Source organism: Carcharodon carcharias, chromosome 7, assembly GCF_017639515.1.
Source record: "Carcharodon carcharias isolate sCarCar2 chromosome 7, sCarCar2.pri, whole genome shotgun sequence".
NCBI classification, from domain to species: Eukaryota; Metazoa; Chordata; class Chondrichthyes; order Lamniformes; family Lamnidae; genus Carcharodon; species Carcharodon carcharias.
The window spans coordinates 130,928,182-130,947,346 of record NC_054473.1 but is presented as its reverse complement, the minus strand read 5'-3'; the positions used below and the strand labels follow the sequence as shown (position 1 = coordinate 130,947,346).

General features: G+C 45.0%; 1 protein-coding gene across 1 annotated transcript in view; it reads right to left on the bottom strand.

The window, feature by feature from the left end:
• LOC121280052 (dynein heavy chain 5, axonemal-like) overlaps positions 1-19,165 on the bottom strand; it is a 336,766-nt gene that overhangs the window by 286,392 nt on the left and 31,209 nt on the right. The window contains exons 3-4 of the mRNA XM_041191681.1: positions 9,124-9,258; positions 6,439-6,531 (exon numbers count right to left, since the gene is read on the bottom strand). Coding sequence (XP_041047615.1) covers positions 6,439-6,531; positions 9,124-9,258 — 228 coding nt within the window. The remainder of the gene's footprint in view (positions 1-6,438; positions 6,532-9,123; positions 9,259-19,165) is intronic.

The window sequence follows — 19,165 nt, the reverse complement described above, 5'->3', positions numbered from 1 at the left end:
GCCAAAGTCATCTCAGACAACAGGTCATGGCAGTCAATAGGCTGCCTCCACCTCTGCTGTGGGTGTTGGGGCTGCACCAAGATAGAGCACCAAGGCAGAGTATGGAAAATTAAGAAATTATGAATGCACAATGGTGGCATGGGTGTTCAATCACTTTGCAAATATATTTTGCTTCTCACTCAATGTTCCAGGTACTGAATGGCTTTACCATGTGACTCAATGCTCCACGTTCATTCAAGGGTCACAGATGGCCCCCTCCTCAAGTGCGTCCCTCTGTTCCATACTTTCTAATTCAATCTCATCTCAGTCAGTTGCCTGTAGTTCCACATAAGAGAGATGAACAAAGGCAGTTCCTGAATGAATGTGATGGTTGGAAATTGTAAATACATGCCTTGCATCAAAGGATCTAATAATGTGGCTTCATGAGTATTGTTCTTAGAAGGTTATTGATCATGCTGATGCAATAGCGCTGAAGTCTGTTCTGTGTGAATGTTATAGGACTTTGATCGCAAGCTGCGTTGGAGTTACTCCAGCCATGTCCACTTTGTAATAGCTTGCATTTAATGATAGTCAGATTTTGGTCACAGTATGAATCATCATTGAGGACCATAGACTTTCATGGCTGCTTGTAGCGTTCTCTCATTACTGCGTTTACTGCTAAATATTAATCCCTTATTATTTCCCATCCTCCACATGCATGATGCAGAGCTATGGAAGCTGGTTCTAATCGTTAGCATTTGCAATGTCTACTAGACAGCAATGAGTGTGCAATGTCAGAGATGTGTGCACAGCCTGATGATACCGGCCTGTTACAAGTGAGGACGTTAGCTTGTACCTGAAGGGCTGCCTAGATTGCATGACAAAATCCCTTTGACAAGTCAAAGACAGACATTCAATATGGATTTCATCACCTGGCTGTGCAATCGGTGCATTAGAGTTCCTTGGAAATATTGGACTGCAGGAGGACGAAAATGTGGAGAACTGGAATGGGATGAAAGCGATGCTCCAGGACATCTCCTGAGTGCTCTTCAGTATTAACAAGGGTACTAAGTTAACATTAAAAGATGCGTAAATACTGAGTGGGCCACGTCTCTCCCAGATGGCAAGGGAATGCTGCACATCAGCTTTGCAGGCTTCCAACCAATGCAGAATCATAAGTGCCTGTCCATGATCACACGATGGTCCTGCTGAATACACTCTCTGTGCTTTCAATGGTTACCTAACTTGTAGGTTTGCATCCATGCTGTAGGCTGTTAGATCATAGCATCCTGAGGATCCTTGGCATCCTTGTGATCAGTATCAAGGTGCAGCCTCACCAATAATCATGCATGAGAGCTGGCATTTGGAGAGGTGCTTTTATTCAGATTTAACTCTGGTCTTCAGACACTCAAGTTACAGCCAATGATGGATGACGTTACTCCTACAGCCACCCAGATTCTACCATACTGCCTAGAATGCAATGATGTTTGTAGTCGCATTTCCGCCCCATGAAAGCTGCCTTGATCAGTAAAATTTTCATTTCATGGTTGAAAAGACTGCACAATGTGTAGTTGCTTCAGAGTGAGCGCTGGTGAAGTGCTTATCCCATTGCACAATGGCCACACACTCCCTACACTTCCCAAGATGGGCCCATTGTTAGCCTTAAAAATTACTATTCTTTTGGAGATTGGTGACTTCGATTGAGTTGTCTGATGACAAAGGAGGTCTTGATGTCTTCCCTGACTCGAAGGTACAGGAGAACTGCGCTTGTATCAGCTTGTATTCATCTTACTCCTCCTGGAATCTTGTTGCTGTGAGAGTGTCACAGGCACGTCTTCCGTGTTCTGCCCATGCAATGGCATCCTCAAGCAGCGTGTTTGCATCCTCGCCCTCTTTAGATTCATCCCGCTCCACGTCCTCCTCATCCAAGGAGATGTGTAGCTTCTCTGTGTCTCCATGTGGCAACTCACCACCCCCCACCAACTTTTGCAGAGCTAGGTTGTGTAGGGTGAAGCAAACAATTATGATGTGGGACACCCACGTGGAGATTACAGGAGAGCCCCACCCGATCGGCCCAAACATCTGAAGTGCATCTTTAGGATGCCAATAGTTTGCTCTAAAAGGACCTTATAGCTGAATGTGCTGCATTGTATCTCTCCTCTGATGTACTTTGTGGAAGATGAACGGGTGTCATTAGCCATGTCCTTAGGGGTACCCCTTATCACCGAGGAGCCAACACTCTATGCGCCAAGGGCCCTCAAAGGCCTGTGACAGCTGGGACTGACTCAAGATATAATAGTCATGCAAGGTCCCAGAGTACCTGGCACAAACATGTATGATCTGTTTTCGGTGATCACAGATCAGCTGGACATTTAGAGTGGAATCCTTTTCTATTAAACAAACTTTACTGGCTGCTGCCAAGGAGCTCTCAAGGCCACATGCGCAGTCAATGGCATCCTGAACTTGTGGGAAGCTGGAGATTGCTGAAAATCCATGACTTGCTTCATCAATGGTGAACTGGACATAATGGTGTGTTTTACTGAAAAGGGGACCAGTCAACTCCCTTATTAATTTATGTGTGGATACTTGAGAGAGATTCCACAAAGGTCCCCAGTGCAGACCTGGAATGATCCACTGGCAAAAAAAAGTTCAGTGTAACAGTAACCTTCAGAGCGACTTGCCACGGATAGCCTCCCAGTCCATGCAGCATCAGATCCTCACGGAGAATGTGGCAAATATGTTCCACCACATTTCTAAACAAGCAAGGTGTCTACAGCACTGTCTTTCGCTCATCTCCACATATGAGAGGCACCTTCTGTTGACACTTAGTCACGCTAAATGCCTTCATGGATGTGGTCCCTCCTCGTCAGCATCTGGGTCTTCCTGGGGCCCTGCTGGCTCTTATTCCTCAGGATGACGCTCTTCCCTGAGGTCTGCCATATGGTAACGGGCCTTTCTTCTCCTTACTCACATCAAAGATATCAAGAAGGCAGCGTTGCTTGCAGCCTGCATTCTGCACTCATCTTTGTATCTGTGGACAAATAGATTAGAGACATGATTGTACCTTACCCAGGAATGCTCTCCCTCCATCACCAAGCCACGAAGCCAGTGTAAAGCCCTTGGGCTGCCCTCATTCCAGACATGGCAACTCCAGGCCATCACTCACAACTGAAGCACATCCTGAAGGTTCACAGGTGGCTGAGCATCCCCCTCCAACATGACCGTGCATTCACAAAGATGCTTTGATCAAGGTCAAAACAGCCGAGTGCTCTTACCTTCAGTCAGGCTGCTGTTAGCCTGCCTCCTTTAGCCTAGACACCAGCCCAGCCATACACTTATTTCATGACCATCCAGTCGATAATGTGGAGGCTTGTCCTGAGCATGTTGCTTATGTCCAGCAACCATGGCCACTTGATCCTTCTTTCCATTTTACATTCTTCTGTGACGGACATGTGGGCAATCAGACCAAATCAAATGTTACCCCAAGCCTTAATGGATTCTTGTAAGAATGTCTTCCATGGGTTAAGGTGCCAAACTCCTTCAATTGACATCCGACACAGGTTAACACTGCACAGCTGAGCTTTGATCTCCATGTCTTCAGCCGAAAATTATTAGGGTGCCCCTTCAATTGGCCCAAGATTGCAATTATTGACTCCTCCCACACATCCTCAGAGCCCTTCTTGCGTGATTTTTTTCCACCATTATTTTTCAACTGCGTGACGCCAGCTCTTTGTAGAAATGGTGGTTCTTCAATTCTAGTTTGAGACCCTAGCTTCCAACCTCCCCCTCTTACCCTCCAAGTCCCTTCTATCCTCCTCCATCTTCACCATCCAAATTTCCCTTCCTCCAATCACTCTCCTGCCTCCCCCTTCAACCCTGGAGCCATTTGTCATTGTGGTTGATGTTCCTGTTCTCCCCCCACCTGAAGCCTTTTCTGTTGATATCCCAATGCCTTATGTCGATCTGACCCATCCCCTTCGATGCCACATTCACCGTGACTTTCAGGGACCAATATCCGCCCTCCCCCACCATGAAACCATCCAGTACCCTCCCCCACGCCACCCCGCTCCATTCCTTACCAGCAGCTCTCAAGTTACAGGAGTTACAGGCTGCTGATGCACCCCCCCCAACCGTGACTGTGCCATCAGCCGCCCAACTCCCAGGATCAACATCTTTAAACAACTGACTATGCCCTACACACTATGTAATGTATGACCAACACTGCCCTGAGCAGCTTTCCCCCTCCCATGACTAAGACCAGGACATGCATGCCATGCATAGCCTTCTAGCATAGCCCGCCCAGCCCCAGGACAATGTTTTGAATCTGACCCCAACTGTGTGGCTGCAGCCCCAAGGTAGTCTCACAGAGCTACCTTCCAATCCTTTAACAACCCCTCCTCCCCCAACCAGTCATGCCTCTGTCTTCCTCCTTTCCCTCCCGTGCTCCACACCCTCCCCCAGTCACGCCTCTGTCTTCCCCCCTTCCCTCTCATGCCCCATACCCTGCCCAGACATGCCTGTCTTCCACCCTTCCCTCCTGTGCTCCAGTCACCCTACCCCAGTCATGACTCCGGTCTTCCCCCAACTTCCCACTGGTCTTGCCTGATGGTCAGCAGCCTTGGCACTGAGTCCAAGAAGCAGCAAGATATGGCAGCACTGCTGTTAAATCTAGGCGAGAGCAGCGTCTACAAACCTCAGAGTTGTTGGTGAAGTGAAGGTCGCCAGGTTCACACCACTTATATATGGTTGTGAATCAGACCATTCTAAATATCTGCTGGCAGGGCACTTAATTTGAAGGGATAATGTGATCCCAGAGAGCTGGCTGTTTATTGAGTATTCATGATATGGAAATATATGTAAATACAGTTCCCAACATCGATCAGCAGGAAAGTCAACCCACCATTAACCCACCATGAAAGTCAGGGGAATAGAATTCCAATCATGAAACTGATTTTTGCCATCACACGAAATTTTGCACTCTCCCCATCATGATTCCCGCTGCTGGCGGGAGCAGAAAATTCCACCCATAGTCTCTCCTCCAAGTTCACACCATGCACATTCAAGTCTCCCAAGGGAGTAGAGATGAGAGCTGTCCCAAGGAGAACAGCCATAATGAGAGAGAAAAAGTTTATATGGGGTCTAGGGCATCAAAAATGAAGGTGAGGATGTGGTTGAGCAGATTGGTAGCTGCAGAAATGCTGTGGTGAATGGAGGGCCAAAGGTTGTAATAGCTGGGATATTGAAAGTGCAGTTGTAAGTGAATTAGGGGAGAATTGTTTTTCCACGGGTGGACATAGAAGGATGTAGGATTAGTAAGGGGGATGGATTGTGGGTTGAGAACAACACAAGGAAGAGATCAGAGATGGCCTTATCTGTGCTTGAAACAATAAAGTAGTGAAACCACTTGAGATAGTAAAGTCAAGGGAATTGGCGTGAATAATGGTTGGGGAGTTTATAGGAAAGAGGAATAGGAGTGCAGTGAACTCAGGAGAAAGACCCTGATGAATTGAGATGGAGGTCGAAATGACTGAGGATGGGAAGTCATTTGATGGAGGAAAGCAATGAAGATATCTCGGCAAGAAGGATTTCAAATAACATGCTAGAGGGGCGGAACAAAGGGAAATGTTCAAATGAGGAGAAAGTGCCAGAGAAGAAGGGGGACAGAACATGGCTCTATTTGGTGATAAGAGCCAAACTGCCACCATGACAGTCAAGGTGGGGCAAGTGGTAGAAGCTACATCCAGGCAGGGAGGCTTCATTTAGTGGAAAGGTGACATCATCCCTCAGACAAGTATCGGCCAAGGCCACAATGTTGATATAATCATCGACAAAGAGCTTCTGCATGATGAGAGCCTTGTTCACATGTGAACAGACATTCTGGAGGGAGATGTGGAAAGAGGCGGTGATAGCTGATCCGTCGGCAGAGTCCACAGGATCAACACCAGAAGGGATGAACTGGACAGCAATGAGATCAGCAAGTTCAGCCCCCAGTGGATGCGCTGTGTGAGAAGGTTGACAAGAGAGAAGGATAGAGTAGTTAAGGTTGCTACTTGTAAGAGGCCAGTGACAAGTGCCTCACTGGGCTCTTCGAAGGAGGCCAAGGGAGGCACATAAGGAAACTGTAGGCTTATCTAAGAGGGAGCTAAGCTTGGCATGGTGGCAGGAAATTAGAAGGTCAAGAAGTTCTGTGGAGTTGGGGCAGGGATTTAGGAAGGCCAAGTACCCAAAAGGGGAGAAATAAAAGAAGGTATAAAATAAGTTGAAATAGAAATGAGGGACTTGAATTGAAAGTATTTCTTCTCAAAATTAAGAATAACAAACCAAGAACTGGGCAAAATGTTTGATATACTTTTAAAATAAAGCAGCGATTGGCTATAATGGCTATTATTTATGTATCTTTGGTAATCTGTAAGAACATGGGTTTGAATTAAATACTGCAAATATTATCATATTCTGTACAGTATAACCTGCTTCTGGTAGATCCAATTCCTGATAGAAGAACAGAAGGCTTTGTCTGCCATCTACAATGAAAAAATTATCAATTTGTTCCAGCTGAAAAAGAAAAAAAAAATGTTAGAACCAAGTTTTTTTTTTGTCTTTAGTTATTCTTTGTCCCTTCTCATTCACAATCTGGTGGAGTGCATATTATTCCAAAGGGAACGATTGACTATATAACATTCAATAGGTATGGTTTCTTTGCCTTCTCCTTGCTATAGGATTTCCCCTAGTATCTTCGATAAAAAGAATGCCATGTCAACTGCCTCAACAAGTGCAAGAGTTTCAGCAGCCAGAGTACTTTTTACTATTCTCCTTATTTTCTTGGCTTCCTAAGCCGAGGGGCAACATTTCCCACTTTCTTCCATAAGAAATATTATTCAACCAGCTACGCTCAAAAACCCATTACAAAGTTTGCATGAGTGGCATCACTGAAAATAATCAATTTTATATTCCTGAGATCATCCAAAGATGGAAATTTCAGCACATGTTCCTCCATCTTTAATTTTTTAATGATTTGTTTGCCTGTAAAATGTCCTCAATCCTTGGATGTTTCATTACAGTAATTGGTTCTAAGACCTCAAAATTTACAACCGGTTTTGTCTGTGTGCCCAGCCAATTCAATTGTCCAACTAGACTTTGCAGCTGCTCTTTCTCAGCTTTGGAAGCATCTGCATCCTTTTGCGAAGACCTGGCATGATTGACTGTGATAAGGTTAACATATTCCAAGTAAGATATATTTAAAGGCCCCAGAAACCTGACTCCCAATCTTAAATTCTGTTCTAATCCTGTCAATAACATTTTTTTAGAACTTGCTAGTACCACCCCATAAGAAGTCATCAACATGCACCAAAAAGATGCCCAAGAGTTTCCCGCCATAGTACCAATAAAACATGGCAGGATTCACTTTCAGTTGGAGACAGCCCAGCTTTAACAAAACTGACCTAACTGAAAAGTACCATTCTCTGGAAGCATTGTTCTAACTTTAGACATACTTACTTAACTTCCAAAGTTTTCCTTCTACATCTGGCACCTCCATAGGAGGTCGGAGAAACACTTCCCTCTAAAGATGATTTCCCCGCAGAAGTGCGGCTTTTATGTCTATTGATTTACATTCCTGAGAAAATGTTGCTAAAAGGGCCAAAAAAATTTTTAAACTACCTTTTCTGCTGCGGGCAAGTTCACTCTGACTTCTTGATCTCCAAAGCATTTTTTAAAACCCCAGGCCACCAACCTAGCTTTGACCTTGCAAGTTCCATTTGGTAGCTCCATCTATGCAGTAATGCTGGCTGACCCCTATTTGGAACTTCTGAAAACATACCAAACTCTCTCCTACTTTCCGGGCAGGCCCCGACTCTCACCTCCTCCCCTCACCCACGCAGGTGGCGCCGAGCGCTACCAGTATTGTGTTACACTGGGCGGGCCTTCATTGACCCGCCCGTGTAAAATGGCAGCGCACAGCCGATCACGGGCAACGATCAGCTCCGTGCCCATCCCTGCCCACTCCTGCCCAGCCCACCCGACATAGGTAAGATTCTACCCTCTAACTCTTTCTGTTGAGCTTCCTGTATGGCTTTATCTCCTAATTTGTTGGCAGTTACAAAAACGATTTAATCATGAGGACTTCTGCTTCTGTTGTTTTGTTGGGACAGTGCTGCATTCTCCATTCCATTGTGTCATCTAGTCAGATTGCGACCTCTATTTGCCTGTTGAAGTGTTTCCAGGCTATTACTGTTGGATCCCCCATATACCCGATCTGAGCACTTCTCCACCGAATGTAAACAGCATTTTCCCAGTTAATGACCCTCACTCCTTGTCCATCATCCTTAACATTCAACCAATTTTTATATTTTCCAGTAGATTTCCCTGCCCGTCCCACTATTGTTGCATTCCTCCATCAATCCTTCTGGATGGTATGTCTCCCGGGAACCCATTTTGGGTATTTGGCCTCCAGATCAAATTTCCCTTTCCTGTTCATCACGATCAGTTTCTCTACTGGCATCTAACCCCTGATCTATCATATCTTGTCCCTCTGGCCCTTTCCTGCAAAATATATGAGTATGCACCATCTGAATGCAATGAGACCTGCTGTAAGTCATGCCCTGCCTTGAACTCAGTGGTTAACACAGTGCTACCCATTGGCTAATAAGGTGCTGTTAATAGACATTGTAAAAATATAATAAGAATTTCAAATATGTTAATTAAAAGTCACAGGAATGACTTTGAGGCAGTAATCTAATCTCAGTGCTCAGAATAAATTTAATTCATAAATGTTATCTAAATAAATTTAATTAGTTTGCTTTTTCAAAGTAATTCATTATGCTAAATATATTTTAACTTTATATGTTCATAATTCAACAGTTCACATTGATCTAATATTGAGTCACACAAGTTCTGAACTCATAAACAACAACAGCACCAAATTCCTGCCTTCGGCCATATGCAACCTGCTCTACTGTATCATGCTAACCAACTTATATCATCCTAGTCAGTTACATACTTTCCTCCACCAAGTCGTGCAATATATCTTAGTGTTGTGCTTGCAAAAATACTGTGTATCCTGTAATCCCATGTGTAACATAATTTTGAGATCAAACTCCTAAATACAACTAAATGGAATTTATGTGCAAACAAAGAACTTACACTTACTTGAACCCCTTCCAGTATAGCATCTTCAACACTGGACCTTTCCAGATGGATACAGGTTGCCACAATATCAAAAATGTATTCATGTCTGCTGTCTAATTGCATCCGTTTAGCTTCACATTCTTCTCTTAGTTTGTGCTGAAATACAGTATAAAACAGTGCAAGGTAGAGAGATCTTTCTTACAATATAGGGAAGTTTAACTTATTTTGAAAACGGCGGGGAGGAGCAAAGCCATTGGGGAATTTAAAAACCAGAATGAGACTCTTAAAATCAAGGCTTTACTTAACCAGAAGCCAATGCTGACAGGGGTGTGTGCACAGGGGTGATGAAACAATGGGAGTGGATGTGAGTTATGTGTTACGAATGTGAAGTTTATAAGTTTATGTTTTAAACCAACTCTTTAATTTAAGGTAAAATGGAGCAATGATGCAATAAAATGTTAAGGTGGTTCACAGACTCCCAGGCTGCTTGTCCTTTTTACAGCCTCAAGGAGTCCGTCTTCCATGTCTATGAGGTTGCAGGCCCTGTTCCACTTTTTGGGAGAGCTGCTCCTCAATTTTTGTTTGCACCTCAGTCCCATGCTCCTGATCTTTGGCCACTCTGTGCAGGGGAGGCGGGGTAGATCAGAAGACCTCTTCATGGGTTTTGTCCTGGGCTTGGCCAAGATGAATATTAACAGTCAGCAGGCCATTGATGGGGGGAGGAGTGATCGTTAGACCCGACTGTCTGACCCAACAACGTTGTGGCTATGTTCACAACCAGGTGTCCCTGGAGAGGGATGAAGCAGTGTCCACTGATATGCTTGAAGCCTTCCATGACCAGGGGGCGCCACAGGCGCTGGAGTGCATCATCAGCCCCAGGAACATTATTTTACTTTAAGCTGATAAACTCCCTTTAAAGTTTTGTCTTTTTGCTACAGTGCCCCTTTAAGGGATTATTAATTTTATTTGTTAATTAGTTTATTTAGTTATTTGGTACTCAAAAGAGTATAAGAGAGTCCCATGGGACACTGGGGTAGTAGTTAGGAGGCAGAAATCTGTAAGGCCGCATCTTGTGAATAAACCTACTATCAAAAGACCTGTGTCATGTTTTGCACTTCACCATCTGGCTTGAATCCATTTAACAAGGGACTGCAGCTAGTGTGGTCAGCAGAGAGGAAAATGTGACTTTTCTATGGACTACCAGGCAGAATGCAGGAGGGGAGATGGTCTCTAGTCAAAAATTTGCAACCCATGGCAATCTAAGGAATCCAGAAGATTGGTCCTGACGTGGTCGGGAGGGAAAGAAGCCTTATTGCTGGTATCTGGTTTGGGACTTCTCTGGGAACTGAGTAGTGCCTTTTGACAGTCACTCGATGTTATGACTTGGCAAAATATGGAGAAGTTAACTCATTGGAAATTAGGAGTGATGTTGGACTGGTTCCAATAAAAACTGCAGTTCTACACAGAGGGAGCAGTGAAATATAATGGTGGTGTGGAGTTTTCAGACATGATAAAGGCGTGATATTTTCTCTGTAGTTAAGAATATTAGTTGCTTTCCAAATAGTGTTTAGGTGATGTTGATTTTTAGCTTGTTTGTAACAGCAAAAATCTAGGGTGGGATTTTCCAGTCCATGGCAGGCTGGACAGGAAAATTTAGAGTGCGGCAAAAAGTCAGTTTTCCACTGGCATAAAAACAGGTTGCAATCTTCCCCTTCTGGGAAAATCTATTAGGGCTTGGGGCCAAATGTAGATTGGGTTTGAATGACCATTTGTCCCTCTTATAGGATCATGCAAAGGTTAGAATGATCCAACTATAAAGGGGTCACAGCTAAAGTACATATGCAAAATGCTCCAACAAGGCTACACATTGCAGCTGAGGTTCAGGCTTTCCACGACTCAATGATTAGCCATTACATTAGTGAAAGGCTGGGCTCCAGTCCACTCCAAAGGGTGCAGCCTGACAGTGCCCTGGCTGAGGCTGATAGCGCCTGGCTGTACTCATCCAGATCCAACCTCCTTTGTGAATCCACTGTCATGCCTGGGGCGCAGGGGGCGTGGGGAAAGGGAGAGAGAGAGAGGGGGGAAACTAAGCTACCAGTGATCCTTAAGGCTGTGCTACAGCTGCAAGGGAGGATCTGGGGATGGAGTGCCTGGAATGATAGCAGGCCTAGGTCTTTGCAATGACTCCTTAACTTGGCAAAGGAACCTGATCATTGCTGGATAATGTTCAATCATGGTGCTGAACAATTTTTCTACAGACTCAAAGAGGAGTGCAGATTGCAGGCAGTAGGCAACACTGCCTTCTTCGTGGCTTTCATGCAGCTGAGGAGAAAAAGGGCCCGTTGCCATCAGGTAGGGCAAAGGGAAAAGCCTAGCCCTGAGGAACATGGGCCAATGGGGCCCCATGAAGACCCAGAAGCTGTGGTGGAGAGACCAACGGAGGCATTTGGCGCATCCCAGGTGTACCAAAGACGCGTCTCATACTTGCATATGAGCAAGAAACAGTGCCGAAGACATCTTCACTTGTCAAAGGATGTGGAACTCACATCTACCATATTCTTTGGGAGAACCTGATACCGCAGACTGGGAGGCCATCCATTGCCAGTCACTCTAAAGGTGACTGCCGCACTCAACTTTTTGCCAGTGGCTTGTTCCAGGGCTCTACTGTGGACTTCTGTGGAATATCACAATCCTCCACTCATATATGCATACATGAGATCACCAACACCCTATTCAATAAGGCACACAATTACATCCAGTTCTCCCTGGATGAAGTCAGCCAGGCTGCCACAGCAGTGGGATTTGCAGTGATCTCCAGCTTTCCACAGGTGCAATGTGACAGCAACTGCACACATGTGACATTAGGGCTCCCTGGCAGCAGCCACAAAGATTCATCAATAGAAAAGGCTTTCACTCTTGTTATGAAAATATAATAATTTTCATAATATTATTATGATTTATTCCAAAGATAGGTTAACAGTGGGGTTTGGATTAGTTTCTCTGTGTGAGGTTGTGTGTGTTTGGGGGGTTTAATTGCATTGCAGACAGCTAGCCTGGAGCTTTTGAGTTATCAAAAGAGAAGCTAGGTTTGAAACGTTAAATATGTAGACATGGCTGAAGTTTTAGAATGTGAGGTGTGAAGAACATTTGCATTTTTAGATAAAACCAGGGTCATGAATTTCAAAGAGGTGAGCTGTTACAAGCCAACAGAGGCTAAGCCAAACGGTGTGTTTATTTTTCCTAAAGATTACTGGTAATATGAGTACTATGGAAGAGTAAAATTATGGATAAAGTAAAGTTGCAAAGACATATTGGGACAATGGAATTTACATTAAAAACACAGAAACCTCTATAAAGAAGATGAGGTTATGGAGAAGGTAAGGAGAACGAATTCTAAGATCTAACAAATGTGAAAAGCCTCCAGCTTCTATGCTGTCTACAGGAATCGAAACTAAGAAAATTCACTGTGAATATCCCTGTCCAGGGTATTGTGTACTTTGCTTGGGTCTGTTGAAATCTATCTTGTTTTATTGTTACCTTAGCGGAGGTGTAACTGGAAGCTAGATTAATTAGGAGATTTAGGAGTTATTATAGTAGTACTTTGTAGACCCATGTATGTGCTTAAAAACCTTTTTCTTCTATTAATAAATGTTTAATTTAGTTTTGTAAAAAAAATCTCTAAGTCTTGGTGGGCTCATTACTCATTGAATTCAAGGCACACATCAAGAAATAAAGTACAAATTGCAATCAGTTGTGGCAGCTGTTTCATGATCCCTCTGGGATTTGAGCAGTTCAGCATTTACCATCTGTTGTGCCAGAACACACTCTCAACGTGCAGCTGATCTGTGATCACCACAAGCAGATTCTGCAGGTCTATATGAGATGCTCTGGGAGCTCAGGTGCCACAGATCTTCGAGGACCTTCAGTGCATTCAGGCTTGGCTCAATGGTGATAAAGACCACCCCAAAAGACGTGGCTAATGATGCCCGTTCGGTGGCCACAAAGTGTTTCAGAGAAGAGGTACAATGCAGCAGCAAGCTCCTTGATTGAGCAGACCACTGGCATTTTGAAGATGCATTTCAGATCTCTGGGCTGGTCAGGCGGTGCTCTCCAGTAGTCTCCCCAGAGGGTGTCTCACATCATCGTGGTTTGCTGCGCTCTGCAAAACTTGGTACTCCAAAGGGGGGCTGAGTTTCCAGATGGAGAGATGGAGGAGCTACACGTCTCCTCCGATGAGCAGGACATTGAAAGGGATGACCTCAAAGAGGGCAAGGGTGCTGGCACCCCACAGGAAGAGCCCATAGCATGGGCCCTACGTGACATATGCCCATAAGCGACAAGGTTCCAAGATGATGAAGACGACTAGCTCATACGAGCCCATTTCACCTGTCCCCTCGATGCAGGGCACACATTAGCACCTTCGTTACTATCCTCAATCTCAATGAAGGACATCAATCTCAGAATGAGTAGCCACACAATCTTGCTTGTCCTCATCCTTGGAAGGCTGGGCAGCCAACGGAGCATGTGGCCATTCTCTAATGGGATAAGAGCTTCACCAGCGCTCACTGTGAAGCAAGTAGACATGGTGCAGTCCTTTCAATCATCACGCCAATACTTCATTGCTTACGGCAGCCTTCAAGAGACAGAAGCAGCACTACAAACATCAACACACTTGTGCCAGTATGCCTGGAGTGTTGCAAGGCACCTCAAGGAGGACAATCATCAATCACTTGTTCTCTCTTGACCATCTGAGGTCTGATCTGAATCCGGACTGCAGCATCTCTCTAAAGGCCATCTCTCATGTAAGAATAATGTTCTGACCTCATACACATATTGAGTCCCCAGTATGAAATCGTTTTTTAGGATGCTATAATCTGTCACTGTCAATCATGGATGTGAGCCCGTGAGTCAGGCTACTTGTGTGTGCACAGAGAAAGATTCAGAGACACCATCATCTGGCCATAGACAAGCACTCATGACCCAGCCTTCAAAGGAGGTTCCCAAGTTCACTTGCAGCATTGCCCTGGCCTCTGGGAGTGAGGTGGCCCAGTCAGTCTCGACACCGCATTTAAGCATTACTTAGTAACTTTGTTGATAATAAGGAGCATACAGCATATGGTTTTGCTCTCATCCCATTAGAGGCTCCCACATTTTCATTCTGGCAGATAAAGATATACACAAGGAAGCCTAGGACACTAATGGCACTGTCATGATCAGAAAACCATGTTGATTGCCCTTCTGAGAGCAGGCACAGGGATTCTGTCAAGCCATGCTAGTCAGACCTTCAGTACAAACCAGCATCCTCACATGTAATAGGCCGGCATCATGAAGCTAGACATGCACCTATAATATCGTATAGTCATGGCCATCTAGCAGATATTTCGGGAGTCGCAAAGTGCCAACTTGGTCCATAGCTCTGCATCATACAGGTGGAGAATGGGAACTATTATAGGGGTAATGTTTAGATGTAAGCACAGTCACTAAGTCATGCTGCAGGCTGCCATGAATGGCTAAGATTCCTGACTATTACTTGAAATGTAACTCACACCCAGGCCAGACAGATATTACATGGAGACCATCAAAAAATGCACCGGGTTAGAATGGCTCCAATACAGCTCATCATTGAAACTTATAACATCCACAGAGAACAGACTACAGTGTAGCAGCTTCAGGAGAATAAACAAAACTGCAAAATCTATACTCATAAGGCCACATGATATATTGCAAATCTAACATATGAATTGCTCAACCACCATGTTAATAGAGCAACTGGCTTTGTTCATGTCGCTTCTGTGGACTTAAAGGTGACTTATTGAACTGAGATTGGGCAAACACTATAGAACTGAGGAACACATGGGAAATAAGTGAGGAGGGGGGTATCTGTTACAATTGGATGATCTCGGAGGACTGCATCAGATAGGACAGCTATTCACTGGATGAGACTTTCAGAAAAGTAAAATATATTTAAGATTTTTATGAACATCTGTGCCACCATTGTGCTCTCATTACTTCTTAATTATTCTTACCCTATTGCTGCGTCTATGTACATCCGCAGATGAGATGGAGGCAACCTGCTGCCTGCTATGCCCTGTTATCTCTGATGACCTTGGTGGGCATCCTCCGGATGCCTGAAGCCTGGAGGGCCTAGTTCTGCTTTGGGTCTCCTGCTGTGAGGCAGGTGCACCCTCCTCGGCCTGAATAGCTGGAGTTGCTGGGGTCACAGGCCGAAGGGATTTGGAGTGGCTTGTCAGCCTTGGAGAGCCCTGGGTGGATTGCTCTGGAGTGTCTGGCTGATGATCCTCCTCCCTGTGGGTGCCCAAGGGCCCCTCCCTCACTCCTTGAGGAGAAAGTGTTCCTGGAGGGAGATCGAGGTAGCCCATCCTCCTTTCGCCTAGCTTCTGATGGATCCCAGTCATGGCTAGAATGATAGTGTGCAGGTCCAAGCATATATCCAGCACAAACTGCTGGACCAGGGTCTCTACAGTGGATGCCACCCTTCCAATGGTGTCCTCGATACACTTGCATGTCAGTGCCACTACAACAGACAGAATGTGGACGGACTCCTCCATCCTCTGTTCTAATCTGCTGACAGCCTCTGACAACCCTCTGCCTGCTGTACCCCTGACTGTCTTTGGAGCTCCAACATATCTCTGAGGGCCGATTCCAGAGGCTTGTCATTGGACTCAGACTTAGCAGGACCCTGGCTTCCAGCAGTCCTCCATGTGTCGGTGACCTTGGCTGCCACTGCCTCTGCGGACCTGATTGTGTGCTGTGGTCACCACATGGTCACCCTGAGCCTTCTCTAAAACTAGCCCCCACCAAGGTGAGTGTCTCTGCGCTGGTGGAGCGTGCAGGTGAATGCAGTGACAGCTCTGCATCAAGTGGGTCCTCAGCATCATCATCTGATGTGCTCTGGGGGCTGGGCTGATGGACTGGCTGGCAGTGTCCCTCCACCTTTTCTTGCTGGTGGCTCTAATAGAGATAATTAGTAACTGGCTGGAGATTCACCTACATTAAATATCACTCACAGTGTCAACGGTTGGGTGAAGTCCAGTGGATGGACACTCACTGGCTTGTTTGGGGACACCAATCTCCCCTTCAGCACAGGGACAGTCTCTGTCTTTGCTGGCCAGCTCTGCCACCTGTTCCTTAAAGGTGGTGAGTGGCCTGAGCTCCAGTATTCTCCTACCAGTTTGGAATCTCTCCCTTTTGTTGTGGGCAATCTTGTCCTACATAAAGACATATGGTCAGACTGTGAGCAGGACAGATGCTATAGCAGATGATAAGCATGCCTGCCTGCTGTGTGTACTGAGTGATCCTATGTAAAGGCTGAAGGTGAGACTTGTACAAGACATAAAGATGTTAAAGTGTGTTTGAGAGAATCAGTGATGATGTCCCTTGTGCTGGTAATGTGTGAGATCCCTGTGAACCATAGCCCTGCGAATGCCTGATGACCTCATGAGAGTGTGAGTTGAGAGTGAGGAGAAGGTTGACTTACCTTGGCGGAGCATTTTAGATCATTCATCCTTTCTTGGCATTGGAGGAGGGTCCTTTTCTGATGTCCGCAGATGCTGACCTCCCTGGCAACCTCCTGCCAAGCCTGGGTGATGAGGTTGGTTGACCTACAGCTTCCATCATAGGGGTAGAGGACCTCCCGCCAGTCCTTGACTGCCTGGGGAAATTTCTCCAGGCACCTGTTGCTGAACTTTGGAGCAGAGCGCTTGACAATAAGTCCTAGGCTGCAAAGAGTAAATATGTGTGTGGATGCCATTTAAATACGGTACCTGGAACTTCAACCCGATGAGGTAACGGCGGGACAGACAAATCCCAGCCCGCCCAGCCACAAGATATGATGAGCTGCTCAGTTATGCATACATAATGAGGTGAAAAGCAAACATAGAAACATATGAACAACGAGCAAGAGTAGGCAATTCAGCCCCTCCAGACTGCTCTGACATTTAATAAGACTATAGTAACCTGAAATCTGCATCCCAACTACTGTCAATAACCTATCACCCCCATGCTTACCAAGGATCTCTCCACCTCTGCCTTAAAAACATTCAAAGATTCTACTTCCACCACCTTTTCAGAAAGAGAGTTCCAAGGACTCATCACCCTCTGACCAAAAAAATTTTGCCTCATCTCTGTCTTAAAGGGGTGATCTCTTATTTTTAAACAGTGAGCCCTGGTTCTAGATTCTCCAACAAGAGGAAACATCCTCTCCATATCCACCCTGTCAAGACCCCTCAGGATCTTATATATTTCAATCAAGTCGCCTCTTAGTCTTCTAAACTCCAGCAGATACAAGCCTAGTCTGTCCAACCTTTCCTCACAAGACAACCAGCCCATTCCTGGTATTAGTCTGGTAAACCTTCTCTGAACTGCTTCCAATACATTTACATCTTTCCTTAAATAAGGAGGCCAATACTGTACACAGTACTCCAAACAAGGTCTCACTAGTGTCCAGTACAACTGAAGCATAACCTCCCTTCTTTTGCATTCAATTCCCTTCACAATAAATGATAACATTCTATTAGCTTTCCTAATTACTTGTTGTACTTGCATACTAACCTTTTGTGATTCATGCACTAGGACACCCAGATCCCTCTGCATCTGAGCTCTGCAATCTCTCACTATTTAGGTAATATACTTCTCTTATATTTTTCCTGCCAAAATGGACAATTTCACATTTTCCCACATTATATTCAATCTGCCAGATCTTTGCCCACTCACTTAACCTATCTACATCTGTTTGTAGCCTCCTTCTGTTCTCTTCACAACTTATTTTCCTACCTATCTTTGTGTCATCAGCAAATTTGGCAACCATCCCTTTAATCCCTTCATCCAAGTCATTTATATAAATTGTAAACAGTTGAGGTCCCAGCACTGATCCCTGTGGCACACCACTCATTATACCTTGCCAACCTGAAAAAGATCCATTTGTGCCTACTCTCTGCTTCCTGTTAGCCAGCCAATCTTCTGTTCATGCCAATATGTTACCCCCATGCCATGAGCTTTTATTTTCCACAACAACCTTTACTTAGATTTCCAGAAGGCACTTGATAAAGTGCCACATCAAAGTACATTCACCAGCTCCCCTTTATCTACAGCTAATGTTCCTTCCTCAAAGAAATCCAGTAAGTTGATTGAACCCAATTTCCTTTTCATCAAACCAAATAATCTGGCGCGGCAATCCGCCCCACCAGCCAGCAGAAGCTGCCCCAACTTTCCCGCCCGCCATTGCACTTAGTCTCTGGAGTGGAAATTTCCACCCTTTAATTTGAAATCTTGTTGTGCAATTCCTTTAAGTTGGTCACTGGGAATTTAAATATCTCTTTAAAAGTTATTGGTCTCTACAGAGATCATAACACAGGACAGGGACTGTAGAGATGACCTCCATTTACGAAAGATTGAATGTGAATGGCTGGTCTCTAGAGCATTGGAATAGTCAAGTCTAAATGTATCAAAGGCATGAATGAGGGATTTAGGAACAGATGAGCTGAGATGGGAAGATTCAGGCATTATAATGGAGGTGTTAGTGATGGAAAGGCTATGTTTAAAATAAAAAGGTTGATACTGATGTTAAAGTAACACAGGTACTTCACTGGGAAACCAAATAATGCACTGCGGTTTGCATCATGGGACCAGCTGGCCATTTTTTTTAATATTCGTTCATGGGATGTGAGTGTTACTGGCTGGGCCAGCATTTATTACCCATCCCTAATTACCCTTGGGCACAAGCTCATCTTGGGCTCAAATAGAGCACCAAGGTTGAGGACATTCCAGGGTTCAGCTCAGACAGTTGCCAGGGACAGAGATGGAGTTGGTGGTTAGAAAGTAAAGTTTCTGGTGAGGAGCAAAGGCAATAGCTTCAGTCTTCTAATATTTGGCTGGAGGAAATTTCTGCTCATCATTGGATGTTAGACAATTTAGAGACATTGGAGGGGTCAGGAGAGATGGTGATGAGATAGGGCTGGCTGTCTACAGTGTACATGTAATGCTGTGTTTTTGGACGATGTTGCCATGCAGTAGCATCTGGATGATAAATAGTGGGGCCAAGGAT